At 54.5% G+C, this 26,845-nt stretch overlaps 3 protein-coding genes across 6 annotated transcripts; 1 reads left to right on the top strand and 2 right to left on the bottom strand.

Annotated features, from left to right (window-relative positions):
- Positions 1-288: 288 nt before the first annotated feature.
- Positions 289-6,871, bottom strand: RHOC (ras homolog family member C). 3 transcript variants are annotated; one of them, XM_029228193.1, is made up of 5 exons: positions 6,608-6,871; positions 2,919-3,082; positions 2,258-2,378; positions 1,800-1,930; positions 289-893 (listed from the first exon to the last, which is right to left on the bottom strand). In XM_029228193.1, the coding sequence occupies exons 2-5, from the start codon at positions 3,072-3,074 to the stop codon at positions 720-722; spliced, it is 582 nt and encodes a 193-aa protein (XP_029084026.1). In that variant the 5' UTR covers positions 3,075-3,082; positions 6,608-6,871; the 3' UTR covers positions 289-719. The 3 variants fall into 3 exon arrangements, with proteins under 3 accessions (XP_029084026.1, XP_029084027.1, XP_029084028.1); XM_029228194.1 differs by lacking the exon at positions 6,608-6,871 and adding an exon at positions 6,170-6,322; XM_029228195.1 differs by lacking the exon at positions 6,608-6,871 and adding an exon at positions 6,043-6,119.
- A 1,812-nt stretch (positions 6,872-8,683) lies between these two features.
- PPM1J (protein phosphatase, Mg2+/Mn2+ dependent 1J) lies at positions 8,684-14,816 on the bottom strand. Of its 2 annotated transcripts, none has more exons than XM_029227082.1 (10): positions 14,470-14,805; positions 12,750-12,864; positions 11,726-12,013; positions 11,354-11,439; positions 10,967-11,051; positions 10,273-10,391; positions 10,006-10,069; positions 9,742-9,849; positions 9,479-9,630; positions 8,684-9,334 (listed from the first exon to the last, which is right to left on the bottom strand). In XM_029227082.1, the coding sequence occupies exons 1-10, from the start codon at positions 14,793-14,795 to the stop codon at positions 9,187-9,189; spliced, it is 1,491 nt and encodes a 496-aa protein (XP_029082915.1). In that variant the 5' UTR covers positions 14,796-14,805; the 3' UTR covers positions 8,684-9,186. The 2 variants fall into 2 exon arrangements, with proteins under 2 accessions (XP_029082915.1, XP_029082914.1); XM_029227081.1 differs by having other exon boundaries at positions 9,011-9,334; positions 11,327-11,439; positions 14,470-14,816.
- A 6,087-nt stretch (positions 14,817-20,903) lies between these two features.
- On the top strand, positions 20,904-26,483 carry TAFA3 (TAFA chemokine like family member 3). The gene is made up of 4 exons (XM_029226834.1): positions 20,904-21,878; positions 22,476-22,625; positions 23,556-23,690; positions 24,784-26,483. The coding sequence occupies exons 1-4, from the start codon at positions 21,404-21,406 to the stop codon at positions 24,822-24,824; spliced, it is 801 nt and encodes a 266-aa protein (XP_029082667.1). The 5' UTR covers positions 20,904-21,403; the 3' UTR covers positions 24,825-26,483.
- Positions 26,484-26,845: the final 362 nt, after the last annotated feature.

The raw sequence follows: 26,845 nt of genomic DNA, 5'->3' as shown, positions 1-26,845 counted from the left end.
CCTCCACCCCCAGAAAGGAACCCAACCCCCATGTCCAGGGGAGGAAATCTAGTGGGAGGTGGCAGGGAAGCCACCCACAGGCTTCTAAGTTTAGCCCAGTGCTCCAGACCACTCCCCTCACCCGCCTCCAAGGCCCAGAGCCAGGCATGACCTCATCCTTTTCTCCAAGACTCCACCCTGCCTGCCCGGGAGTCCTGCCTTTGCAGACGGGGCCAGCCTGGCAAGCACCCTGGAGAGATGGGACTCCAGGCTCACGGGGACCAGGAGAGAAAGACAGGAAGCGACACACATGTTGGAGCCTGTGGCCTTTATTCATGCCCCACACCAAGTACAGCCAGATGCAAGGCCCCTGCCCAAAGCAGAAACACCAGGGGCCCGGGACTCTGGGTTACACCCTCCAAGTCCCCTACCCCACATACTCTCCTGTGAGCCAGAAGTGTATAAAGTGCTGGTGTGATGATCCTCTGGGGAAGGCCAAAGGGATCAAGAGCCCCACCCCTGGACGAAGGCAACAGGGGGAGGGACTGTGCTCTGGTTCCCAGAGTGCTGAGACGGGGCCTACGGCCACCACCATCAGGGCTGGGGAAGCGCGATGCAGTCCTGGGCAGGAGGGAATTGGGAAAGGGAGCCTTCAGCAGGGATCCCTAATAGGGTGGGGCTGTTGGGGGCAGGGGGAGTTTCTGCACCCCTGTGAAGGGAGGAGGGGAAGCTTGGGAATCTCAGAGAATGGGGCAGCCCCTCCGGCGCTTATTCTTGCGGACCTGGAGGCCAGCCCTAGTGGCCATCTCAAACACCTCCCGCACCCCCTCCTTGGTCTTGGCTGAGCACTCAAGGTAGCCAAAGGCACTGATCCGGTTTGCCATGTCCCGGCCTTCCTCAGATCGAACAGGCTCCTGGGAAGGTAGAAGGAAAGTGGTCAAAGGAAGCTGCTGGTTAGGTGCACCTCACCCATATTTGTAACAAGAACAAATATCTCCTCCAGCCCTGACCCCACAAAGCATCCAAGCCCCGGCCACCGTGGATGGCTTCTAGGCTAGAGACCGAAGACTCCTATTTACCTTCAAAATTCTCCCCATCAGCCCTATACCCCACGGTACACTCTTCTCTTGCCTTAGTGAGGATCTACCATCTCCTGACTGACCTCCCAGCCTCTGTTCTCACTTTCTTCCAATCCATCCTCTATGGCTGCCAGAATCATTTTTCTAACATGCTGACTCTGACCATATCTGTCCCCAGTTTAAAACTGCCATAATTATGTTCAAAGAATAGTCTAGATTCCTTATCCTGGCAGCTCTCCCTAATCAACTCGTCCTCTGGCTAGAAAGCCACTTACCAGGTCCCCAAATAAGCCAGCTCCCTCACTCTGGGCCTTTTCCCAGCCACTTAGAATACCCTCCGTTCCACATCCACAGCAGCCCACACACCTCCCCAGGTATACTCTGATGGCTCCACCTGCATACCTCAAGCAAAACATCTACTCTAAGAACCCGGTTCCCTGAGGGCAAGGATTTTCTCATTCATCTTAATAGCCCCAATGCCAAACAGTGGACAACAGACAAAATGCCAAATGACCTTGGACAAGTCACCGTCCTCTGACAGTCTCATGGAATATTGGGTCAGACCCTAAGGGCCCCTCTGGTTCTCCCTCACCAGGGTAGGGGTGCCAGGGGGGTAGGAGGTGGACGCTACCATCACTTCTAACACGGGGAGTCAGTAGGAGGGAGGCTCCTTCACCAGCCTGCAAGCCCTCAGAGGGCACCTTCCTCCCCAAGGCCTCCCAGCCTGGCGGCTGCACCCACCTGCTTCATCTTGGCCAGCTCTCTCCGGGTATGTTCATCTTGCCTCAGGTCCTTCTTATTCCCCACTAGGATGATGGGCACGTTGGGGCAGAAGTGCTTCACCTCCGGGGTCCACTTCTCAGGAATGTTTTCTGCACAGACACGTCCCAACAGGTGTTGGTGCCTCCACTTAGGCTAGAAGGCTTCCCCTGGGTCCCCTTGTCTCTGCAGGGCAGTCTTAGAGGCTATTCAGCATGATAGTCCCTTTCACAGGTCAACCCACCCCCACCCCCCTCACAGTACACACCCTTCCCTGAGCCCTCGGAGGGGCAGAGTCACCACAGGAAAGGAGGCTAACGGGGCTCCCCGGCACCCCTCCCACACAGCTTCTGAAGATGGCTGAAAGGAGCCAAGGCAAGAGCTCCCTCTGGTTGGTTGATTCCAAGGGATTCTCAGCCCCCTCCCTCCAACCCCCTCACCCAGGCTGTCGGGGCTGTCGATGGAGAAGCACATGAGGATGACGTCAGTGTCCGGGTAGGAGAGAGGCCGCAGGCGATCATAGTCTTCCTGCCCTGCTGTGTCCCACAGAGCCAGCTCCACCTGACACACAGGGCCAGTGCTTAGCTAGCCTGAGGGCCCCAGTTACACACCCCACACCCTGCCACCCAGAGGTCCTATCTGAAATCCTGGTCCCTTAGGTTCACTGAACATCTACCTATTGAACACCTACTATGTGCCAGGGATAGTGCTAATCATTGTCACACAACATAAACTAAGGTGAGTTTCTTAAATCCTGAGACAACAGCGTTTGATCTTTGTGCAGTTTGAGCTGCCATCGGGAGCGCCACTATTTTATTTAATACTCATAAAAACCCTTCGAAGGAGGCCTTACCATTATTTCCATTTCACAGCTGGGGGAGCTTAAACCCAGAGGCAAAGGGACTGGGCCCAGATTACAGAGCCAGCGTGTAAAAAACCAGGAGGTTATCCAGATTTCCTAAGACTGCAGTTTCACTTCCTAACTTCCACTGGTTCCAGCAGGAAGAGTGAAGCAAGGACATGGATGGATGGTGAGCACGGACACCCCAGGTCCATAAGTGAAGGGGGCAGGCGTGGTTCCAAGGGGCTCTTCGCCCTTACCTGCTTGCCGTCCACCTCTATGTCGGCGATGTAGTTCTCAAAGACAGTAGGGACATAGACTTCTGGGAACTGATCCTTGCTGAAGACGATGAGGAGGCAGGTCTTCCCACAGGCCCCATCCCCCACGATCACCAGCTTCTTTCGAATGGCAGCCATGGCTGGGGCTGATAGGGAAGAGGCAGTGGGGATGTTGGGAAAAGCCAGTAAGTCCACAAACACTTCTCTAGGGCCCCCAAGCCCTCCCTGGAAACCGAGGCATCCAGTGAAGGGAGAGGAGGGAGGGAAAGGGGCTTGCTCAGGCATGTTCTTGCCAAGAACCAAGTGGTCGGGCAACTGAGCTTGAAATTCCTAATCTCAAGGTCAGGGACAGGTCTCCCCCATGGGTTAGAATACAGAAATGGGAGGTGGAAGAACCACCCACTTGGGAGCCAGAAAGCATGAGTTCTAATCTAATCCACTCCCCAACTGTGGGCCCCTGGACACCTAGAGGGGTGCTCAGGGACCAGTGACGTGTACAGAAGGGCAAGCTTTTATCTATTCTACGTATCAGGGTTTCAAGTCAGATGTATTTGTTACCAGGATTTCGATACTTTTTAAAGTTTAATAATTGTGAAGGTCCAATCTGGAACACACTGTCCCAAAGTCAGCACAAGTCATGCCTGCCCAGCGAAAAACGAAGAGTCCCTACTCATATGGGTGGGTAAGGGAAAGAATATTTATCACACCCCTAGGTGCCAGGCACTATGGTGGGCATTTGGACAAAAATCACCTCCCTCAGTCCCCAGAAGCCTGGAAGGTAGGTAGTGAGCTCCCCATTTTGACAAACTAGGAAAGTGAGATTCATTGAGGTTAAGACACGAATTCAGAGTTGTGGCAGGGATGGCACTCAAAGCAGGGCTGTGTGACTCTAGAGTCTGTTGCTTTTCTACATATCACCCCAGAGGTGGGAAGGAGAGCAGAGGGAGGGAAACCCAGACAGAGGGCAGCGGCAGCAGCCAGCAGGCTTCCCTGGCCCACCCTGTCCCGGTCCCCAGAGCCCCGAGTCACACAAAGGAGGCTCAGTCCAGGCAGTGCCCACAGCCCACATTCGGGCAGCCTGCCTTCCTCCCCCTGCTTCCTACTGGGCCTGGAAGCTACACTGGGTCACTCAGCCCCAGGCAGGGGACAATGACCACACTGTAGGGAGCCACACATCTACCATAGCAGAGCGACTGAGAATAATCCACTAGGGAATCACCTCCACCCACTCCCTGGAACAGCCCCTTCCTCCACTCTGTCCAGCTCACCCTGAGGCCCTGCCCACCCCTCCCTGTGACTCAGGGCAAGGAGTCAGCTTCCTGGGGTTTCCATGTGTCCCCTGCCCCCAACACACACCAAAGAGCATCTGCACAGTTCATCACACCTTCCCAGCTTCCCCGCGCCTCAGCTGAGCCTCACTTCCTCCTTCCCTGGGGAGAGGAGCTGACCTCCAGTCGGCTGGAGTTCCCAGGCCTACAGCCGAGGAGGAAGAGAGGGCGGGCTCTGGGCCTGAGATGAAGTCGAAGCTGTTGGGAGAAGCGGAGGCTGCAGCCTGTGCTGGGAGGAGCCCCCAAAAAAGAGACAAATGAGGGCCAGTCCCAGCACCAACCACACAGGGAGTAGTTAAAAAAGAAGGGGACGGTAACCTGATCTCTGCCCCAAACCTGGCTTTTTCTCAGTCCCACATCCTGTCAAACTAGGCTGAACTCCTTTACTCCCCACACACCACCACCACCTCACAGCCCTGCCTTGGTCTGCCTTTTAGGGAGCGAATACTCCAGCCCAAGGCAAGCTCTCTTCAGCAGTGGGGTCCCGGGTGGCCTCCTTCCCCTCCACACACACATGCACAACAGTGGGATGGGGGCAAGTGGATATGAATCAGAGGGAATTTATAGGAGTTGAGTGCACGGCCACACTCTCCCCATCACAACAGGGGCTCTCTGATACCCCCAAAACAGGCAAGAAGGCATTCACCCTGCCAGCAGATCCCCTCCAAAAATGGAAACCACCCTTCAGAAAAGGGGGTCTCAGGCTTCCCTAGTGGCGCAGTGCTTAAGAATCTGCCTGCCAATGCAGGAGACGGGTTCGAGCCGTGGTCCAGGAAGATCCCACGTGCCATGGAGCAACTAGGCTCGTGCGCCACAACTACTGAGCCTGCGCTCTACAGCCCGCGAGCCACAACTACTGAGTCCCTGTGCCATAACTACTGAAGCCCGCGTGCCACAATTACTGAAGCCCACGTGCCCTAGAGCCCTGTGCTCTGCAACAGGAGAAGACACTGCAATGAGAAGCCCGCGCGCGCACCGCAACGAAGAGTAGGGCCCGCTCACCACAACTAGAGAAAGCCCCTGTGCAGCAAAGAAGACCCAACGCGGCCAAAAATAAATAAAATACATTAGTTTTAAAAAAAAGAAAAGGGGGTCCCCTGGAAATTCCACCCAGGTGACCAGCACCCTCACCTACTCCCACAGGTTCCATTGGTCCAACTGTGGGAAGACAGGCTGGGGTAGCCTCAACCTGGGATGGGCAGTATTGATGGAGGGATGGAGCACATTCACCACTAGGGTGAATACCAATTGCTTAGGCATGAGTATGCCCGCCCCAGGCAAGGCAGTTTAGGTGGCACCAGACGGTGGTGGGCAGAGGCCAGAACTCCAGGGCAAGGGCATGCATTAAATGACCTAGAGCCCCCCATCTCAATTAGAAGATGTTCCCTTCAGGCTCAGAAGAGTAGTTGGCCCAGGCCAGGCCAGGCCACCAGGCCCAACGCCAAGATGGCGAAAACAACAGCTCCCTGTGAGAGGCAGCCCCTGAGGAACTGCCCCACTGACCCTAAGAGGGGCAACCAAACCCCACACGGGGCCTGGAATGACCCTGGAATTTCTGGGGCCTTCCCTGGAATAAAACAGCTGCCGTCTCCTCAATCATCCTCTAGATTTCCAGATGAACCAGGTTCTGCTGTACCCTGCCCACCACCCCTGAGGTCTAGGGAAGAAATCAGATACCTCCTCCTCAACTTGAAAACCACACACACACACACACACACACACACACACACACGCACACACACGCACACACGGGCTGGATCCTTCCCAATCTCCTGTACCTCCACTCCAGGCCGGCTCCAGAAACCATCTAGGGCGACATCCAGACCCCCGAGGCAGTGGCAGCCCCCGCGGTCACACCCGCCCCTATTCCCGCCACTCCACCGGCCCGGAGGGGGGGATTCCCACCTCAACCCGGACTCGGGCCCAGACCCACACCCGAGCCCAGGTTCACAGAGGGCCGCCAGGCCTGGGAGCTAGAGCGTCTGCGCTGCGGCTCCCTCGCGGAGACCCAAGTTGCCGTCTCTCCCCTCGCCCGGCCGGGCAGGTTCCGGGAAGCCGGGAGAAGGGAACTGACTCCGACTCGGACACCAAGAGGCGAGAGGCCCTGCGGGGCAATTCCCGGGGCCCCTCACTGCAGCCCAGGAGGGCAGGGAGGGGCCAAGCCGGCCCGACCCCCGCACCGCCCAGACGCCGCGTACGAGGGAGGGCAGGCGGCCCGCGCTCGGACCAAAGCCCCTCCCCGGCCGGCGCCCCGAGCTCCTGCCAGGCGGAGAAGGGGGGAGTGCTCTCCTGGGGATGAGTTCCCAGGACGACCCCGCCGCCCAGAGCCCCAACCCGGGATACCTTCCGCTCCGCCGCTTCCAGCTGCGCGGCCGGTGCCGGAGGCAGAGACTGACCCGAGGGGCACCGCCCCGCCCTCCTCCAGCGCCGCGGCGGGGAGGGGCGACTCGCGGGGAGGGGCGGGCCGGGCGGCCCTTGGCTCCGCCCGCCCACGGCCCCCGCCCACGGCCCCAGAGGGTCGCCCAGCGAGAGTCCCCGGGATCTGGGGGAGATGCTGGGACTGTGGAGGAGTGGGCAGCGGGGCGAGGCGCGGCGAACGGGACCCCTGAGGACTCTGCCTCTGCCCCACCTTCCAGCTCCTAGTGGCGGACCGGCGTCGGGAAAGTTGAGAGGCGCCCGGGGTGGGGTCAGGAAAGGGCCGCTGCTGCCCTCACGTGGCCAACCGGCCACCCGCGCCTACATCACCTGGGGCTTCGCGGGAGGCGGGACTGGAAAAGACGGCTTCGGGGACGCCCGAGGAGGAGGCCGCGGAAGATGCCCACCCTCTGCTCCTAGGATCATTGCGGAGTAAGTACAACCCACCATCATCCCCCCAGGCCTGGACACCTTTCAGAACCTTTGAGATTCAGGGCACTTGGTTCCACCTCACAATTCCCTTCCTTCCCCCTACCTGGAATTTCCAACTCCTACCCATCCTTCCACCCTGGAATCTTTCTGGATCCCCAACTGGGAATTCAGTTGCCACCCCCGTTGTATTATTTCTGTGCCTCTAGGGACACCTAGCCGGGCCTGACTTGTGCGTTGGGTATTTACCAACTGGTGTATCTCCTTCCCTGAAAGGTACCTGAGGAGGTGGATGGAGGATGAGGAAGTCTACTCACATTTTATTAGCTTGTGCAGGGAACACTACATAGCTTCTAATAGTCATCACAGATCTCTAGGTTAAGTGTACCCATCCCCTTTTGCCTGTAAGTAAACTGAGGCTCGGGTGGAGTTAAGTGGCTTAACTTAAGTGGCTTAATTTTGCCATTTGTATGTGGCAGAGCAAGAACTCAGATAGTCAGGCCTGTCTGGCTCCAAAGCTGGTCTCTCTCTCTACTGCCCACTGTGATCCTCCAACCTGTCCCTTCCCACTGTCTGGCACAGTGTGTGGCACATAATAGATTTCCAACAAATACTTGCTGAATGAATGAATGTTAGAAGTCATACAGACTTTAAAATCTGAAGAGCAATCCACACATTTGCTAAATGATGAAACTGAGGTCCAGTGCAATTTGGTCCCAGGCCTCTTAACTGGCTCACTAAACTGAGCTATGTGCTCAGTTCAGATCAGTTTCTGCCTTCAAAGAACTTACAATCTAAATTCCAAATGCAGACAACTTAAAGATAGGTAATAGTTATTGAACCCTTATTACATGGACCTGGCTCTACATACATAAACTACTTTAGTCCTACAACCACCTCCTGAGGTAGTCCTGTTATCTCCATTTTTCCAAAAAGCAAATTGAGGCTCAGAGAGATTGCAAACCTAGTGTTGGGTTTGGCACCAGGACCCAAACAGCAGGACTTTCAAGCCCCTGTTCCTTAACTGCTACTCCGTACCAACCCCTCATATAGACAGTTACAGTACAAGAGGTGAGCGCTATAGTGGGGGCATGCCTGGGCTGTGGAAGGACAGGCGAAGCCTTCAGGATGAGGTGATGTGTAGATTTTAAATGAGTTGGAGCTACTCCAGACCCACAGAGTTGTGGAAAACACAAGGCGGGGTGGGGCAGAAGACAGGGCTGGAGAAGGAAGCAGTGGCCAGATATGAAGGTCCTTATATGCCATGCTCAAGAGTTGAGTGTCAGTTTTGGTCTAGGTGCAGTAAGGAGCCACCAAAGTATTTTCTCAGAGGAATCACCAACTCAGATTCACCCTGTGGAAAGGGCTCCCTGGCTGCTGTGTATATTATATATTGGGGAAAGCAGGGGAGTGGCTTGGAGACAATTAGGAGGCTAATATACTGAAGGACTAAGGTAGTGCCTGTAGGGATGGACAAATAGAAATATATTTAAGGGACTTCCCTGGTGGTCCAGTGGTTAAGACTCCGCACTTCCCATGCAGGGGGCACAGGTTCGATCCCTGGTCCCCCGGGGAACTAGAATCCGCATGCAGCGCGGCCAAAAACTAAAAAAAAAAAAAATGTTTTTTAAAGAAATATATTTAAAAATATATAATCAACAATACTTAGTGATTGATTAGCTTGATGAGGAAGAAACGGAAGCCAAAGGTGCTCAACTCCAAGAATTCTAACTTGAGTAGCTGAGCTGGTGCCCCCTGAGATGATGAGTGGGGAGAGGACATGTTTGTGGGGGAAATAATGAATTCAGTTGGAGGAATGTTGAGTTGAAGTGCCTGTGAGATGTCTAGGAGATGTTCGGGAGACAACTGGGACAGTTTTTAGTCAAAGAAAATAAAGACACACACATTTATCCATCTGGTTTATTTGCCAAGGGCTAAAATTTTGGATCGAACTGGCACCCCTTCTTCAGTTAAATTGCCACTAAAGAAGGTCAAGGAGACAACTTCAGAATTTGGGTTGGGAGAGGGGTAAGCATGGAGAGGCTGGGATGGTGGTGGGAGGTTCGGGGCTGAGCCCCTCAGGAGTAGCTGCCTGGCCCTCCCAGGGGGATGACGAAGACCGAGATGTCATCCCCGGAACCCAGCTTGTTGTTCGGGAGACGCCAACCACGGTCCCGGGGGGTGCCCCGGGCCCCTAGGACCAGAGCTTGGGCCAGAGCTGTGTACCTGTCAGAAGCACATGTGTACATTCATGTACCAACATGTACATGGGAAGATGGATACACAGGCCCTCATGTGGGTTCCCAAGCATTTCTTCCCTGTGTCCCTTCCTTCCCCATCGTCATCCCCTTGCCGCCATACAACCCCTACCTGCTGGGGTCATTGGGCTCATAGGCTGACAGCACCCTGTCCACAGTGGCAGCTACCTCACAGTCACTGGTGACATCCCACAGCCCATCTGTTCCCAGGACTAGCACGTCATCTGGGCAGTGCTCATACTGCGTCAGGTCATACACTCGTACCTGGTGGGGAGAGAGGGTGCAGAGGGAGCTTGGGGATAAAGCGACCTTGGGAGAGAGCTAGCCTGAGACCCCCAGAGCAGGGAAGGCTAAGGAGGCTCCCATGTGGCTCACCTCAGGGAAAGAGGAGAGGAAGGGCTTGATGGGCAGGGTAGAACTGCAGACCCTGAGGTTGTGGTCTCCCAAGCCCCGGGTCACCCCAATGGTGGCCATCATTCGAGCCTAAAGGAAATGAGGAGGGGACACTACTATAGCCTTCTCCCAGTCTCTCTGGGACCGTGGACCCTTTCCACCCCTACCCTCGGGTAGAACCTCCACCTCCCTAGACAAGTTGTGGTGGGTCCTCCTGCCCTCTCCCACCTCTACCATGGAGTTTACCTTTTTGCCCTCCCCACAGACCAGAGGAAACCTGAGATCCTCCAGCTCGATCTTTTTGTAGGCCCTGGGGAGGGGGGAGTAGAGGAGGCATCACCCAGGCATCAAAGTCCCTCTCCCCTAGGAGCCACACCCCTTACACAAACCCCTTAGAAGGGCCGCATTCCCCCAGCTCCCAGCCTGGCCCAGCCGCCAGCTTCCACCTTGCTGTTGGCGAGGGACTGGTTGCGTTGCCATGGAAACGGGCCCCAGCTCTGAGGGAAGTGTTACCAGCCAGTCATGTTCTGGTCCCGGTACAGCATCCTCTGCCCCAGCTCCTTAGGCTGAACTCTGCGGGGGAACTCAAGGTGGGTGAATTCACCACCCAGCAGCTCTGGTTTCAGGAAGCCCTGGGGTTGGGAGCGGCCAGACAGAGCAGAGGGCCAGGGGGCATTAGGTTTACAGTACACCCTGGTGTAGAGGTGATGTTAATTACAGCAGACCCTTAAATGGAGTTTACTGTGTACCATGCACTGTTATAATATTAACATATATTAGCTCATTTAATCCTCACAACAACTTTTAAGGCAGGAACTCTTGATTTATGGAGAAGTTCAGGGAACTGTTGAAGATCACACAAAGTACTCAAACCAGGATTCAATCCCAGGCAGCCCAGCTCCAGAGCCATTGCTTTAAAGCACTAAGCTATCCTGCCCCTTAGGGGCCTTTGCTGTTTCCTTCCCCCACTCTGACTGCACTTCCTTCCTCAGTTGGGGCCACAGTGGAAGGCACTGGAGCAGCCCACGCTCTTTCCTGCCACATCCTCCACACCAGCTCAGCCCTACACTCCATAGTCTGTGGAGTGGCCTTCCCAGTAAGCTCCCAGTAAGGAGCGGTCTGTCTGTGTTGTGAGGGTCAGAGAGTCCTTGGGACACAGGCACAAGATTAGTAAGGAATGGGAGTAGGGAGTTTAGTTCCTACTTACAAGCATCTGGAGACGCTGGCGCTCAGTCTCCGGGGTGAACTCCCGGGACATTGGAATGATTTCTCCATTCCGGACAATGATGGCTCTGCCCAGAGAAACAAAAGGTTTGGGCTTGGCTCTCTACAACCCCCTCACATAAAGAGTTCCAAAAAGACAAGGCCCTCCCTTAGAGTCCCTCACCCAGACCCCCAGTTTTCCTCCCCTCATAGCTATTTCAGGCCCTTCCTTATGTCTGTGATCCCTCCTGACCCGTTCCAATCTCTGAATGTTAACACCCACCACGTCACTCTCTTCTATTCCCCCATCCCAGAAGCTTGACCCCTCCCCCGCACAGCCTTTTTCAAAGCTCCCACCCCATACCTGCTGTCACCTGCATTGGCTACGTACACCTTGCCTAGCAAGTAGACCACAACCAGTGCACAGCAGCCCCCCTCCACTTGGTGGCCACGCCGCTCCCGGGCCATCTGCTCATCCTGCCATATGAGGAAGGGTCAAAGGGGGTGGATGAAGAAGAGGCTCCAGACACACAGCCACCCGCCCACATCTGCAGAAATAAACTGGCCCAGGCAAGCCACACTGGTGGACAGTAGGGAAGACATCGGTATAACACCCACTTCTCCCTCCCTCTGAACCAAGTTCTGCTCAGGTTCTCAAAGCTGTTATGGGTTCTCAGGGTCACCTCCTCAGGCTACCTGACTCCCATACAGAGTTGACAAAAGTGTCTGCCTGGCAGGCCCTTGGCTCAGGCCACCCACTTACCATGAACTGGAAGGCATTCTCAATGGCACCCACTACCAGGCTCTCATGAGTCACTTCCTTCTGCGAAGACCAGCAGGACTGAGGACCAACCAAGTGAGAGGAATCAGAGGAACCTGGAGCCCCTGGGGTGGACGGGAGGCAGAGGGGAGGTGGCGAGGGGTCCTGGAGTATCTCTACCAGGTCCTTTAGCTGCTCCCGAATGTGGCGATGCAGGAGCCTAGAGGCCATTTCGGCAGCTCTGCCTCCTGCATGCCCATCAAACAGTCCCCAGTAGTAGAAGCAGAGTCCCTGGTGGAGGAAAAGTTGGAGGTGAGTGTGTGTGTTTGTGTGTGTGTGTGTGTGTGCGTGCGTGTGTGTGTTTGTGTTATGCAGGGAGAAGAGCAAGACTCTGGGCATCCCTATATACATTAGAGAGGAGGTTAGATTTTGGTATTTAAGGCAAATTAGATTTATTCACTCATTCACCAAAGGCATACTATGTGTCTGAAAGCAAAGCATCAAAAAAGTCAAACTTGGGCTTCCCTGGTGGCGCAGTGGTTGAGAGTCCGCCTGCCGATGCAGGGGACACGGGTTCGTGCCCCGGTCCGGGAGGATCCCACATGCCGCGGAGCGGCTGGGCCTGTGAGCCATGGCCGCTGAGCCTGCACGTCCGGAGCCTGTGCTCCGCAACGGGAGAGGCCACAGCAGTGAGAGGCCCGCGTACCGCAAAACAAACAAACAAACAAAAAAAAATAAATAAGAAAGTCAAACTCAGAGGATAAAAGATGCAAAAATAAGCAGTGGTAGTTATTAAATCATCAATGAATACATGAGCATATCTCCATTTTAAGTGGAAAACTAAATATTCACACTGACATGGTAGAATCTACCTAATCAATGCCAGATAAAATTCTGTGCCATTAAAGTAGAAAGCTAGTGAGTTAGGGGGTAGGTCTATCACATGGCTCAGATTAAAACCGAATGCCTAGAATCCCTGGGGATAGGTGTCTCCTGTGGAGGTTAGGAAAGGGGGTGGGGAGCTTACCTGGCCTCGGCTAGGCTCCCTAGGTACCCCTGAAACACTCCTCCGACCTTCCACATACACCACTTCACAGCAAGCCTGGTCCTCATTGTGCCGGCTCTTGCCAGAGTTGATGACCCTGTCAGGCCAAAGTGACCACATCAGGTTGGACACCAGACAAGGTCCTGGAATAACTCCCACCTGAGATACACATACCCTCTCTGGCCTGCTGGCCAAGCTGAGAAAGGTCACAGCCACCTGGGAACCAGGCCAGAGGGAGGAGGAGAAGGGAGGCAGGGCAAGGCACAAGGAGTACTGCCTAGGTGTTTGTCTCCACCACCTCCTAGAAAGGCCACAGCAGCACTCTCCCACCTCAGATGTCCCATCCCTTCCCTAATGGTATCACTGGGGGAGGACCTGGATGGAGGGAAGGAGGTTTTAATTCCTGGCTTGCCGAGACCCTGCATCCACTCTGACCCCCAAAAACCTCTTCTAGCTTCTTGTCCACAACACCCCACCCCACCCTCATGAGCACACCCACCTTTATCCTAAAATCATCCAGTGAAAGTTTCTGCTGCTTTTTTTTTTTTTTCTTTTTTGGTTTCTTGTGGGATCTTAGTTCCCCCCCCACCAACGAGGTGTCAAACCCGCGCCCCCTGCATTGGAAGCATGGAGTCTTAACCATCGGACCGCCAGGGAAGTCCCAGTTTCTGCTGTTTGACAATGAGTAAGTGCTCCGGCACAGATCAGGAAAGAGGAATTGAAATAGGGTAGGAGTGGAAGCCTCCCTGGACTGCGCAGGAGCCACATAACCCCAAACTCTTCCCAAATAGGAAGTTAAAGGAGCCGGTAGTGGGGCCGCGGGTCCACCAGCCACGACCCTCAGCCCCTCAGCGCCCCCATCTCCCTCAGTGCTCTGCTCTCCCAGCAGATGCATTAAAAATCCACCGGCCCAGTAGGAATCCCCTAGTGGTCCAGTGGTTAGGACTCCTCGGTCTCACTGCCGGGTCCCCGGGTCAGGGAACTAAGATCCTGCACTGCCAACAAACAACCAAACAAGCAAAAAAAAAAAAAAAAAAATTCACGCAGCCTTGGAGCAAGCCGGCTGCTGCCGCCACTCCCACCGCTCTGGCCCGGAGGTCCACTTCCTTGCCTGGCCAGGGCAAGTCCACCCGCCAAGGGGTGTTCAAAGGGGGCCCTCCCGCTTCCCCGGGTGGCCCCCTCCCCCGCCCCTGGGGAAGCCGGCGGCCGCCTGGTGTCGCGGGCTATTTCTGGGTGTGGAGGGGGAGGGGAATGGTAAGAGGGACAGGGAACTGGGGCGCTGGGGTCGGGAAGCCCAAGGAGTTTTTCCAGCCGCCATCTCCTATATTAAAAGGGACCCCCGCTCCTTGAAATCTCTCCTCCCTTAGCCATTAAACTACCGGGCCGCGACTGACAACTGGCCAACTCATCGTTCACGGGCCCTCCACTCTCCGGGCTCTGGGAGAGAACAAGGTCCTGAAGCGGCGCGGGTGAGGATAGTCAGCGAGCTAGAAAGTCCTGAGAAAAGCTGCACCCGACTTGAGAAAGGGCTGGGAGTGGGTGCGGCCCGAAGCCCAGAGGACAGCAAAGGTCCTGGGAAAAAGGAGCTCCTGGCACCGAGAGCGACGAGGGGGGATGCGTCCCAGCGCCCGGGATGCCAAGGTGGGGAGGAGGTTGGGAATGGGAGTCCCATCCTGGTTAGGGTACCCCCGGGGGCGCTCACTCGGCGTAGCCCGTGCTCCAAGGCAGGCGACGGCCAGTGTCCGGGGGGCTTTGCACAGCCCGGCCAGCGTGATCATCGGCGCGTCGCAGGCCCCCAGGGCTCAGCTGCAGAAAGGTCGGTCGGCAGAAGCTTGCTCGAGCCTCTACTGTCCTCGCGGGTGCCGCACTCCCGCTCCCAGCCCTAGCCGGAGGGCTTCTGGGAGCTTGTGGAGGGGCGGCGGGTGGCGCCGAGGCCGAGTTGGGCAGGTCTGGCGACTTGGGGCGCGGAGGCGGGGCGCCCCCAGAGCTCACCAGGTGCGCCACGGCCGAACGCACCCGGTTTAGCATGCTGCCTCCCTTCCCCGCCCTCGGCCGTGGCCCCGCCCCAGGACAGGCCCCGCCCCCTAGGTCTCTCGAGGGGCGGTGCTCACTCCGGTCAGTTCGGCCCCACCATTGGCTCGCGGCCCGCAGGGCCGGTACCCGGGGAAACTACCTGCGGCTCTGGGCTACCCCGGGAACAGCCCCGCCGGCTCGCGGCCTCTCCCCCGCCCCGTTCCGACTTCTCCCGCCTCTGTTTTTTGGGGGAAAGAAGGGTCTGCTGTTGTAGGAAGGGGACAGAAATCTTATTTCAGCCTTGCTCTATATCAATCAGCTAGAACTTCCCTATTGTGACGGGAGGGTGGTGTCTCCTCGCCCTGGGTTCGTTGTGGCTAGCCTGCCCAGAGGGTGATGGAGCTGATGATCTCCGTTAGCGACCGCTGGGTGTGAAGCTCCGGTTGTGGTAACACCTCTGGCTGGGGCTGCCGGAATGAGAGTGAGGGCCAGCGAGCTGGTGCTGGGACTGGTGTGGAAGTGGTAACAAGGCAGGCTGGAGCCAACCATCCTGAATTAGGGAGCTGGGTAAGTTCCCGGATTCCCGAGGGCGCTGTTCCCCGTGAAAACCACCGCTAGATCCGGCAGAACAGTTACCACTCCGACTCCACTTTTTTTTTTTTCAGGACCCAATTTCCGCCCATATTTGGACCTCCCCTGACCACAGCAGAACTGTTAATAAGGATAACAATAACTACATTTATTGAGGACTTACTAATAATAGGCTCTCTACAAAGCACTTTCTATACTTTAGGCCCTTTACACTGCACACTAACCCTGCAAGGTAGGTTTTATTATGTTCGTTTTATGGATGACGCAGGACTGGACGCTCCTGTCATTTTACATGACTTGTTCCAGGAGGTCAACAGCCAGTGGGAAATTTATGCCCATGTCCGTTCCCCAGCCACCCACACCGATTCTTAAAAACCAAGCTGATTTATCTAGATCAGAGAGGAAGGGTTAAGAGGTAGGTGAATAGAAGAGGGGGGTGTTCCTCCTCTCCCACCCTCCTCCTCTTAAGGCAAAGGTGGAGAACAGTCCAGGTGAACAGCTGCTGTGGCTGCCACCTGGGGGAGACAGAGGCCAGGCTAAGTCCCTGCCTGAGAGGGGAGGGTGGTACTGACCTAATGCTGGAACTATGTTCCTAAGCCTGGGAATTGATTGTTAGGCCTCAGAGACACCTCCTACCCCACACATGGTTCAAATGGGGACAAGGCCCTTATGGTCCTAATGCAAGTCAGGGTAGTCCTCAGGGACTGGCACCCAGTTCATGGTGGGGATTCCACCTCTGGACTCTGTCAGCTGGGTGCTTCCTGACCATGACCCTCTCTGTTCCTGGCTAGACTGTACCCCCAGAAGGGGTGTCTTTTCTGGTACCTCCCAAATAAAAATCTCACAATGGTCGTTCAGGTTTGTAGACTTCTATAATTATGCCTGCACTTTGGGCAGAGAGAAGGAAAAAGAAGAAAAGAAAAGAAAACCAGAAAAAGTCAGACCCAAAGGCACATAGAGTGGCAAGCCAGACAGGGAGATAAAGAACATGCTGCTGCTATGGGTATTTCCCTCCTGTTTGAGAAAAACTGGAACCAGCTCACAGATAAATGGCATAAACAGTGGCAGCAAGCCATAGACAGAAGAAAAAATATAACATCCTGGCTATTTTTATTATTCAGTGTTTCTGGGACAGTTTGCTTACCACTTCTCCGTGTCATCTAGCTCCATAATCCCTGCTCTTCACAACACCCATCATGGTGTGACTGCAAGTGGGCCACAGAGCCAGGGCCCAGAGACCCCCTAGTTCCAGCAACAGATGGTCAGCAGGGATGTCAACAGCTCCCTTGGGCTCTAGAACAGCCCTCCAACCGTACCCAAATCCTAAGACTCTCCTCTCCCTGAACCTCTCACCTCCTATTCCTGGCATCATCATACCTCCTGCATCCTCAGACTGCCCCAGAACCTGGTGAGAAGGTCACCATCTCTACTCATCCCTGAGGCAGTACAGAGTGAGAGGCAAAAGGGAGGTGGAGTGGGAAGAAGCAGCCATGTAGGTTATTCTTTGCTGAGAACTGCTCAGGGACTGGTCCTGCCAGGAGTGTGCGAGACCTCAGCTAGGGGTAGGAAATGGGTATCCTCAAGAGAAATCCCTTTAGGGACTTCCCCGGTGGTCCAGTGGGTAAGACTCCACTCTCCCAATGCAGGGGGCCCGGGTTTGATCCCTGGTGGGGGAACTAGATCCCACATGCATGCCGCAACTAAGAGTCCTTATACTGCAAATAAAAAAGATCCCGCATGCCACAACTAAGACCGGGCACAGCCAAAATAAATACATAAATATATTAATTAGTTAATTTTAAAAAGAGAGAGAGAGAAGTCCCTTTATCCTGGGCCACGTGCAGTGGCTCAGAGCCAGGAACTGGGCTTCTTCCCTTTGCCTCTCCCCTCCCCATTACTCCAATCCCAAAGCCCTCTTAAACTAAGAGGAGTGTCCTTCAATCAAGAGACAAATTCACAGACCACCACTTCCTCTCTCATTTGTCTAATACTTTCACATCCAGAATCTCACCCTGTAAAAAATTACACACTATACAATTGCAATTACATTGCAATCTTTATGCTGAAGAAACTGGGTCTCAGAGTTTCGTTCCCAAGTTGGGGTTCATACCCATCATCCACAGGCCTACCAAAGCCCTCTTGCCTTCCAGGCCCCTACCCACATGCCTCCCCTGGTCCTTCCTGCCCCAGAGGACACCGCTCCTGGGGTAGAGATCATTTGCTATTTCCTCCTGGATTTTAACATTTTAACACTGAAGGGCTACCATAGCAATCTAAAAGAGCATTGTCAAATAGGATTTTGTGCAATGTGGGAATATTCTATATCTTTTCTGCCCAGTACAGTAGTCCCTAGCTGCATGTGGTGATTGAGCACTTGAAATGTTGTGAGTGTAAATGAGAAACTTAAGATGTTATTTACCGTATCGGACAGTGCAGTTCGGGAATCTTCAAGGCTCAAAACCCGTGAGGGTCTGGGCTATCACTCCTGACACTCAGCAACCCACCCCAAGCCCCAACACCTCCATAGTCTTGAGGGACCACTCTGAATTACCTGCCTATACCAGGGACCACATCGCGGGGTCTGGCTGTCCTCTCTTCCCCGGTCTTGCCTCGAGCGCCAGGGGTCGCTGTGCCCGCGGGGCCGGCGGAGCACTGTGCGCGGTGCCCGGCGCTGTCCGGGAGGCGGCGGCGGCTACGCCCGCGCGGGGCTGGGGAAGCGGGGGCGGCCCCGGGCTAGGAGGAGGAGGAGGCGGCGGCGGCTGCAGCCGCGAGCTCCCAGGCCTGCGGGCGGCAGCCTCGGAGGGACCTCGGCTGAGCTCTGCAGAGCTGGCCGAGCGGGCCCGGAGCCCCCCGGTGCCCAGGGCGGGCCCCGCATGACCGTGATGCCAGTTTGGTCAGAGCCCCTGCGCCTCGGGGACGCAGCAACTTGGTGAGGGGGACAGGACTCCGGACTAGACAGCACAGGAGCTGACCGCTCCCGCCTGCAGTCCGCCTTTCGGAGTCTCGATCCCGGGCTCAGAGGCGAGGAGAACCTCAGGACGGCGGGTGGAACCCGTGGGTACCGCCGTGGGGCAGGTAGGTCCCAGGCGTGGGAGCTCAGAATTGGGAGGACTGAGTGGGCGCGGGGCAGGGGCGGGAGAAGGCAGGGAAAGGTTAAAGGATCTTGTGGTTCACATTCTCAACCCCATGCTGGTATACAGGGGTTTGGGGAAAACAGCCTGGGAAACTGAGGCAGGAGTGTGGAAGCCTGAGAACAAACACCAGAAGCTTCTTTCTCAAGCTCTCTCTGAGGGAAGGAATAGAATGCCAGAGAAGGCACCCCAAATGCCCACTCCCGGGTCTTTTGGGTCTTGGGGTTCATAGGAGAGATGGGAAAGTGGGGTTGGAGGTGCGGCAGCTCAGGGTGAAATGGGTTGGGGGACTGCCGGAGAAAAGGCACAGCTGCCTTTGTAATGATCAAAACAAAGGTTCCTGAAGGGGGCAGGGAGAGGAGATACCTACTCAGAAAAGAGGTACTTCTAGAAGCTCTCTGCCCGTGGAGCACAACCATCCCAGGGGTTTTGGCATCACTTCCTCCATCTGCCCCCGCAGTCTTTTCTGGGCTCTCACTCTGGGGAGCTAGGACACATGGCTCTTGGTCCTTCTTGAGCCCCACCATCCTACCTGCCTCAGTTCCACCTCCCTCTGGAGGTTGAGGGAGGGGAGGTCTTGGGGAAAATGGAGATGCTTTGGGGCTGAGGCTGCTGAGGCTCAGAGACCTGGAGGACTCCCGTTCTAGCCCTCTAGAGTGGGAATGGGGGTGAGGGCAGCAGAGTTGAGCCAGCTCCTGGCCAGTCCAGGAAGCAGGTGTGATGGGGCTAGGAGGAGGAAGAGGCAGAGAGGATTCAGGACCTCAGGGGTTATTATTCTCAGGCGCCTCTTCCCAGCAGTGGCTGTCAGATTCTGCTCAGGAACTCTTCCCTGGCCTTCAGCCCCTTCCCAAGGCCAGAGAGATGACAGGGTTGGTTCTTAGACACCTCCTACCACCAACCCTGCTTCACTCCTGGCACAGAGAAGCTCCCTCCAGAGCTACATGTTCCCAGAGTCTGCAAGGACATTTGCGAATTCCCAGGGCAGAGGAGGGACTCTGCCCCCTGTCCTGGCACCTTGGGGAACAACCTCAGAATTAGGCACTACTTCAGTGCCCAGTCCACCCACTTGCCCTCACCCAGGCCCTCCTCCACCCCCTGCATGGCCACGGGCTCCCTCTGTCCCCTGCAAACCACAAGGATCTCTCCTATTTGTCTAGGAAGAGTGAGTCTGAGGCCAGTAGATGAACTGACAGAAGATAAAAGATTCCAAAAAAGGTGAGTGAGGAGACAGTTGAAGAGGGGGAGTTGGGGGAGTGGTGCGTAGACAGAGATCAAGCACCCTATCCAAGGGAGCAGCCAGTCCTGGCATTTGGTTTGGCCTCTAGTGTTCCCAGCACTAAGCTGGCACCTGAGGGAGCCCAGTGATCCCCAAGGGGTAGCAGTGCAGCAGAGGGGGTGGTTCATGCCCCTTCTGTGCTTGGGTGGCTCCCAGCTGCTCTGTGCCTCTGCTTTACTGGGGTTCCCCCCATTTCTAGTCCACTCTCTGGGATAGATTTGGGAGATTCGAACCATCAAGGATGAAGGAGGAGAAGGAAAGGGGAAGAGAGCAGAAGCAAGGTGGTCCAGTGGGAACAGGGCAGGTTTCTGCGCTCAGGGCCTTCTACCCACATGCTGCCTGGCCTTGGGCAAGTCACTTGACTTCTATTAGCCTCCACTTCATTTCTTCCTTTTTATATTTAAATTTTGTTTAAGCTGAATTGCTAGTACCTTCCTGTGGTTCAAATCCCAAAAGATTAAAGAGCAATAGGGAGAGAGATTTCCCTGGCAGTCCAGTGGTTAAGACTTTGCCCTCTAATGCAGGGGGTGCGGGTTCTATCCCTGCTTGCGGAGCTAAGATCCCACATGCCTCGCGGCCAAACAGCCAAAACATAAAATAGAAGCAATATTGTAACAAATTCAATAAAGACTTTAAAAATGGTCCACATCAAATATTACTCAGCCATAAAAAGAAACAAAATTGAGTTATTTGCAGTGAGGTGGATGGACCTAGAGACTGTCATACAGAGTGAAGTAAGTCAGAGAGAGAAAAACAAATACCATATGCTAACACATATATATGGAATCTAAAAAAAAAAAAAAGGTTCTGAAGAACCTAGGGGCAGGACAGGAATAAAGACGCAGATGTAGAGAATGGACTTGAGGACACGGGGAGGGGGAAGGATAAGCTGGGATGAAGTGAGAGAGTAGCATCGACATATATACACTACCAAATGTAAAATAGCTAGCTAGTGGGAAGCAGCTGCATAGCACAGGGAGGTCAGCTAGGTGCTTTGTGTCCCCCTAGAGGGGTGGGATAGGGAGGGTGGGAGGGAGATGCAAGAGGGAGGGGTTATGGGGGTATATGTATACCTATAGCTGATTCACTTTGTTATACAGCAGAAACTAACACAACATTGTAAGGCAGTTATACTCCAATAAAGATGTTAAAAAAAAATGGTCCACATCAAAAAAAAATCTTAAAAAAAAAAAAAAAAGCAGTAGGGAGAAAAATATCTCCGTTCTACCTCTGTATCCCAGCTAACTAGTTTCCCTTCTTGGTGGCAAACAATGTTATTAGGGTCTTTTGGTACATTTTCCAGAGCTAGCTTAACCCATATTTGAGCAACATATATAATTCCTCCCTTTTACACATTGAATACACATCACCAGGCACTTTGCTTTTTTTCCCTAGATGACGGATTATCGTTGGAGATCATTGCATGCCTCAGTACATAAAGCATTTCCTCATTCTGTTACAGCTGTCTGGATGGGCATTGCACAGATGGCCCACAGTGTATTTAGCCAGCCCTTTACTGACGGTTGTTTAGGTTGTGTCCAGGCTTTTTGAGTATCAGTTTGCTCATTTGTAAAATGGGTACAAATAATCCTACTTTGTAGGACAGTCGTGAAGGATTCAAGAGTATGTTTGCAGGGTCAAGTGCTCAAAACATGGCAGTCAGCATTATTGCTCCTTCCATGTCACAGCCCTCCATGGGACCATGCCTGGTCCATTCTTTAAGACCCCTCCTAAATGTCATCTCCTCCACAAAGCTTTCCATGTTTTTCCCAGCAGAACAGTCTCCCTTCCTGCTCCCCTTTCTGACTGTAGTACTCACCACTTTCTACAGTGAGTTTGTGCCAGGCCGAGAGCTGCCTGGGGACAAGTCGTGCATCCCTACCCGCCTCTGTGCCCCCCAGAGCACGTGGCACAGTGGTGCTGGCACTGGGCACTGGGAGGGCTCCTGCCTGGAGTCAAGCAGGGTGTGTGCTTCTCTCTGCAGGATGTGTGAGAGGGCCACACAGAACTGGAGCACGGGCGGCTGGCTGCTGGCACTTGGCCTGGTCTGGCTGTGGACCCACCTGGCCTCGGCTTCCTTGCAGCCTCCAACTCCAACAGGTCTAGGGGAGGTGGTGGGGCCCTGGGGCGGGCGGTTTTCCAGGATGCCTGGAAAGCTGGACACCACTGCACCCCGTTCCACAGCAGGCAGATCTCTGAGGCAGAGTAAAACCCACAGATTCGAGGGCAGACCCATTCTCACCTTCCCTTCCATGCCGGAAGGTGTTCTGCAGGGAGAGGAGCCCCTGGGTCAGGGCTTAAGTCTAGCCTCCTGGCCTAATTCTGTGGTTTTCCTTCTGGGATGGCTAAAGCCAGTGTAAGCGGATGATCCTCGCCACGCATTGTAAGCCCTCAGGGCCCTTGGCCTCACCCAGGGGAAGCCAGGAGATGGGGGATGGTGTGGACTCCATCTTTCTCCTGCCCAGGGGCCAGACTCTGCCAGGGTGATGAGTGTGGCCTCACTGGGGAGGAAGGAAGGATAGGAACACAGACGTGGCAGGAAGATGTCATCCATTTCCTCCTCCCCTGCAATTGGAAATCTCTTACCTACCCCTGCCCTGAGCTGGGAGGAGGGGCTGAAGGACAACTAGGGTGGGTGGGAGGGGGGCAGGGGTGCTGGCCTGGGCCGGGCATCTAATGGTGTGCTGGCCCTTTCAGTCCCCGTGAAGCAGGGCACCTGCGAGGTGATTGCTGCTCACCGCTGCTGTAACCGGAACCGCATCGAGGAGCACTCCCAGACTGTCAAATGCTCTTGCTTCTCTGGCCAGGTGGCCGGCACCACCCGGGCAAAGCCCTCCTGCGTGGACGGTGAGTGAGAGGCTGGGACCCGGCAGGGAGGGCTTGGTCAGAGAGATAAGAAGGGCTGTCCAGGCTTCGCCATCTGCTGGGGATGCAATTTCATGCCCAGCTCAGGGCTTTCACTGTCGGAGTCTCAAATGATGGGGCCACCTCTGGGAGGAGGGGCACAGATGTGACTATCGCCATCCCATAGATGAGGAAAGCTCTGTCATAAGCACACGCCCTCCCTCCTGGCCACACCTACTGCCTGGCACATACGCGGATTCATTTTCTCACACGATCTTCTCAGGCCTCCCGTCATCCTCATCACTTCACAGCCACTCCTCCAGACGTTGACTTCTTCACCTGCGGCTCCTTCCCAGGCCTCTTACACATCCCCTCCTCTCGTTCTCAAGCCGGCCTTTACCCTCCCCTCACATGAACACACGTGTATCGCTTGGCCATGAATTCCTTCGTATCCACCCCTTTCCCATGGCCCCACCCATGCTTATTTTCTTACTCTCACATGGCAGCGCCATAAACGTGCCCACTTGTGCTCACACGCACACAACTGCTTGTGCGCACTCCCTCAAATGGCCTGCACGCTTGCTCACGTACACCAAGGGGTATGTTGAAGACTGTGCCTCTCTGCTAATGATGTGGTGGCTCAACTCAAGGGTTGCCTTAGAGACAACTTCCCCTGCCTTCACCCCTCTCTGTCTTTGGTGAGATGTAGGGGTCAGTGGGGTTGAGGTTGGTATGGTTGTGTCCCAAGGCCTCAGCCTGAATACTGCCCTTCCAGGCAGCCTGGAGTAGGAAAAAGACAAGGGAAATGCAGAGCTCTAAGCCAGGGTGTGTAAAAACATGCCCTTATTCTGCATGAACCACTCCCACGCCCACAACTGCATGCTGTACTTGCAGAGAACTTAGAGCTGCCCTCACTGCTTCCTGCTCCCACAGCCTCCATCGTCCTGCAGAAGTGGTGGTGTCAGATGGAGCCCTGCCTGCTGGGCGAGGAGTGTAAAGTGCTCCCGGACCTGTCGGGATGGAGCTGCAGCACCGGACACAAAGTCAAAACCACCAAGGTATCCAGAGGTAGACACTTCATCGCAGCCCTACTCTTCCCCCTTCGCTGGGGGCGGAAAAGGGGACACAGGAACCCTGGGCTCTAGGATGCCGGTTTCCCAGGCTGAGATCTGCAAGCCATGTGGGCTCATCCCTGGACAGTCTCCCCTGGGTTTGTCTAGACTCTGGGGACTGAAATCCAAGGTGTCCTTCTGGGCATATTCCTGATGCTCCTGAGGCCTTAGTTTCCTTCTCTGCCAAGAATGAGTTTGCCTTCCAGAACATATCAGGTCCATAGAACAAAGTAGAGAATTGAGGGAATTATCTAGATAATTGAGAGGGGAATCTCTGCAATTGCCATTCTGCCCTCCCACCCCTGCTGCAGGCCCACCCCCACATTCCCACGATTCACTCCCTGTAGCTCACACCTGCCTTTCTCTGGTTGAACTGCTGTGCTGACACCAGCCGAGAGGATTATTATTTCCATGGTTTGCTGCCTGCCCCACAGAACAAGGGATAATCAAAATTTTATCGAACTCGTTAGCAGTTCCATGTGTGTCACGGTTAATCCGTTGTATTGCTCTGTCATGGCCGTTTGTACAGATGGGTGACACTGTGGGGCAAGTCAGAACTCTGCCTCCTGCCTTCCCTCCCCACCATCACACCCAGCAAACAAGCAAGCAAAGAAAACAATACAGAAGGAAAGGCGGGCTCCGGACTTCTAAAGAGAACATTTTCATAGGGCACAGAACAGGAGCTACAGCAAGAAAAAGTGTGGCTGGATCTAAAGTAGAGCTTCCTATCTGCAGGCAGGCAAGGGACACAGCCATTCTGAGTATATTTAAGACTAGAAGAGACCCACCCCAGAGCTTCTGACATTTGTCACTATTGTATGGGTCTGGATTTGTAGGCTGTAGATCACTGTGCTTGCAATTTGGTAGCTACTCTGAAGCAACCAGCAGTGATGCAAGGCTGATTTATGTTTGCATGGGCCACCCAGCCACACTTTCCCAGTCTGGACTGCTTTAGGGGAAAGTGACCTGCATATCCTGGGGAATCTCGGGCACACTGGCATGGGACAGGCATTCCCTTCTCTAACCTTCCCGCATCACTTGCTCTCTAGGTCACACGATAGCTCTTGGGGGTCATGACCTGACAGCTTGATTGAGCCACCCACTGGAGAATGGTGTCCAGTTATCAGCTGGCAAATATGGAGATTCACTTCCCTGGACCCACACCCTGTGCAAAGAGCAGCAGCTCTCTTTCCAGAGGTATTGCAGTTAAGCTTCTCAGCAGATACGTCCTCATATCTCCAGGCCAATCTCCAGCCACATACCTGTGGTGCTGAGTTCTCCCTGGGGGACACAGAAGAAGGTCAAGATAGAATCCCTACCCTTAAGGAAAGTTCAGTCAAGTTGAAGAGCTGACAAAAGGCAATCAAGGTAACTTAGATTAAAGTGTGTGGTATCAGACTGGTTTCTGGCCCATATGCTGTGAGCATGTTGGGGACCATTCACCCCACTTCAGTTGAGGAGACTCCCACAGCCCTTCAGCCACCCTCTGGCCACAGGGCACAAAGACATAGGTCATATTCACCACCCACTACTTCGGTGGGACCTCACATCATAGGTCATATTCACCACCCACTACTTCAGTGGGACCTCACAACGGTCCGAATCCCCGGCAAGCTGCTGACCTACTGAAGGAAAACACTCTCCCCTGATGCCAGACCGGCTGTATCTCATTTGGATGGGGCTGAATTGACTTGGGGAAGGAAAGCAGAGATGAAGCCAAACAACTTTACAGAAAAGCTTCTGCAGAGGCCTTGCCTGCTTCGGACACACTGGGTATGGGCTGGACAGGACTGTAAAATCACCCCCACCCAAGCACCCAGGTTTTTGTTTGTTTGCTTCTTTTAACAGATGAGGAAACTGAATCCCAGAGAAATGAGGTGACTTGCCCAAGGTGTCACAGCTTGGGCTCCCAAATCTCTAAGACGGCTGACCTTTCACTTAGCCTGGATGTTGGGATTCCAGCCTGGGCTTTCCATGCTGTTTTTATCTCAAGAACAGGAACCTGCAAAGAACTGGCTGGACAGCTCAATGATTTTGAGCAAGAACTTTTACAAAGTTCACTCCTATCTGAAATAATCCAGAATACCTACCCACAAGGATGCAGGCCCACTGGGTCTCCACTCTGCCCTCAGCCCCAAAACTTCCAAACAGAACCCATGACAGCCCAGAGGTCACTCAGCCCAGTTACAGCTGGGCACTCTGAGCTGGAAGCCTTGTCCACTCTAACCCGTCTTTTCCAGAGTCCTTAGGCTGTGCCTCTCAGTGGCTCTGGCTCCAACAGAGGGTCTGGGTGGCGTCCAGGGCTAGTCAGAGTCCTCTTCCTTCAAAGGCCCTGCTAGGCAGCAGGGGAGCCCCTGCGCTGGATGGAGCCTCTGTCCAGGACTGAAGGTCAGCCAGTCAGGCTGCACCCTAGGTGGTCTGCGGATGACACACAGGCCTCGGGGACTCAGAGACGCGAATTACTTGGATGTCTCATCAATAAGAGAATTACAGCCTCAGTGACTGCTGGCATCAGCTGGGATCAGGTAGGATCAGCTGGGATCGCCAGGACTGCAGGGTGTGATGGGGCCTTGAGGGGAGGGGCGTCAGTAGAGACCAACTGGGACAATGCTGAATTCTGACTCTCAGAGAAGATAGATCAGATGACGGGTTGAGGCTGAGAGTCTCAGTCCCTCCCTGCTTCTCTCCCTCCCTTCCCATGCAGTAGAATCAAGACCGTTGACCCCACTCCAGGGTTGATCTTTTTTTTTTTGAGGTGTTCTTTTTTTTTTTTTTTTAACATCTTTATTGGAGTATAATTGCTTTACAATGGTGTGTTAGTTTCTGCTTTATAACAAAGTGAATCAGTTATACATATACATTTATCTTCTTGTTTGCCTTTTTGTTGTTTTTGGTAATGGGGTGAACAATGATGCCAGCCTCCCACTAGGCTGTAGATGTCAGAACTCTGACAACTTCGAATCTCTGCATATAATGGGGTCACAGGGTGAGGTAGTCAAGGAGTAGGTCAAAGGTCATCACCTCCTTCAAGGTTGGGGAGTGGATTAAGGTATTGGCACTCTTTCTGGAAAGGATAGTAAATATTTGCAGGCCACATACAGTCTCTGGCAT

The sequence above is a fragment of the Monodon monoceros genome, unplaced genomic scaffold (genome assembly GCF_005190385.1).
Source record: "Monodon monoceros isolate NGI ecotype Baffin Bay Population unplaced genomic scaffold, NGI_Narwhal_1 Super_Scaffold_18, whole genome shotgun sequence".
Taxonomy (NCBI): domain Eukaryota; kingdom Metazoa; phylum Chordata; class Mammalia; order Artiodactyla; family Monodontidae; genus Monodon; species Monodon monoceros.
This window is presented reverse-complemented; position numbering and strand designations above follow the sequence as displayed.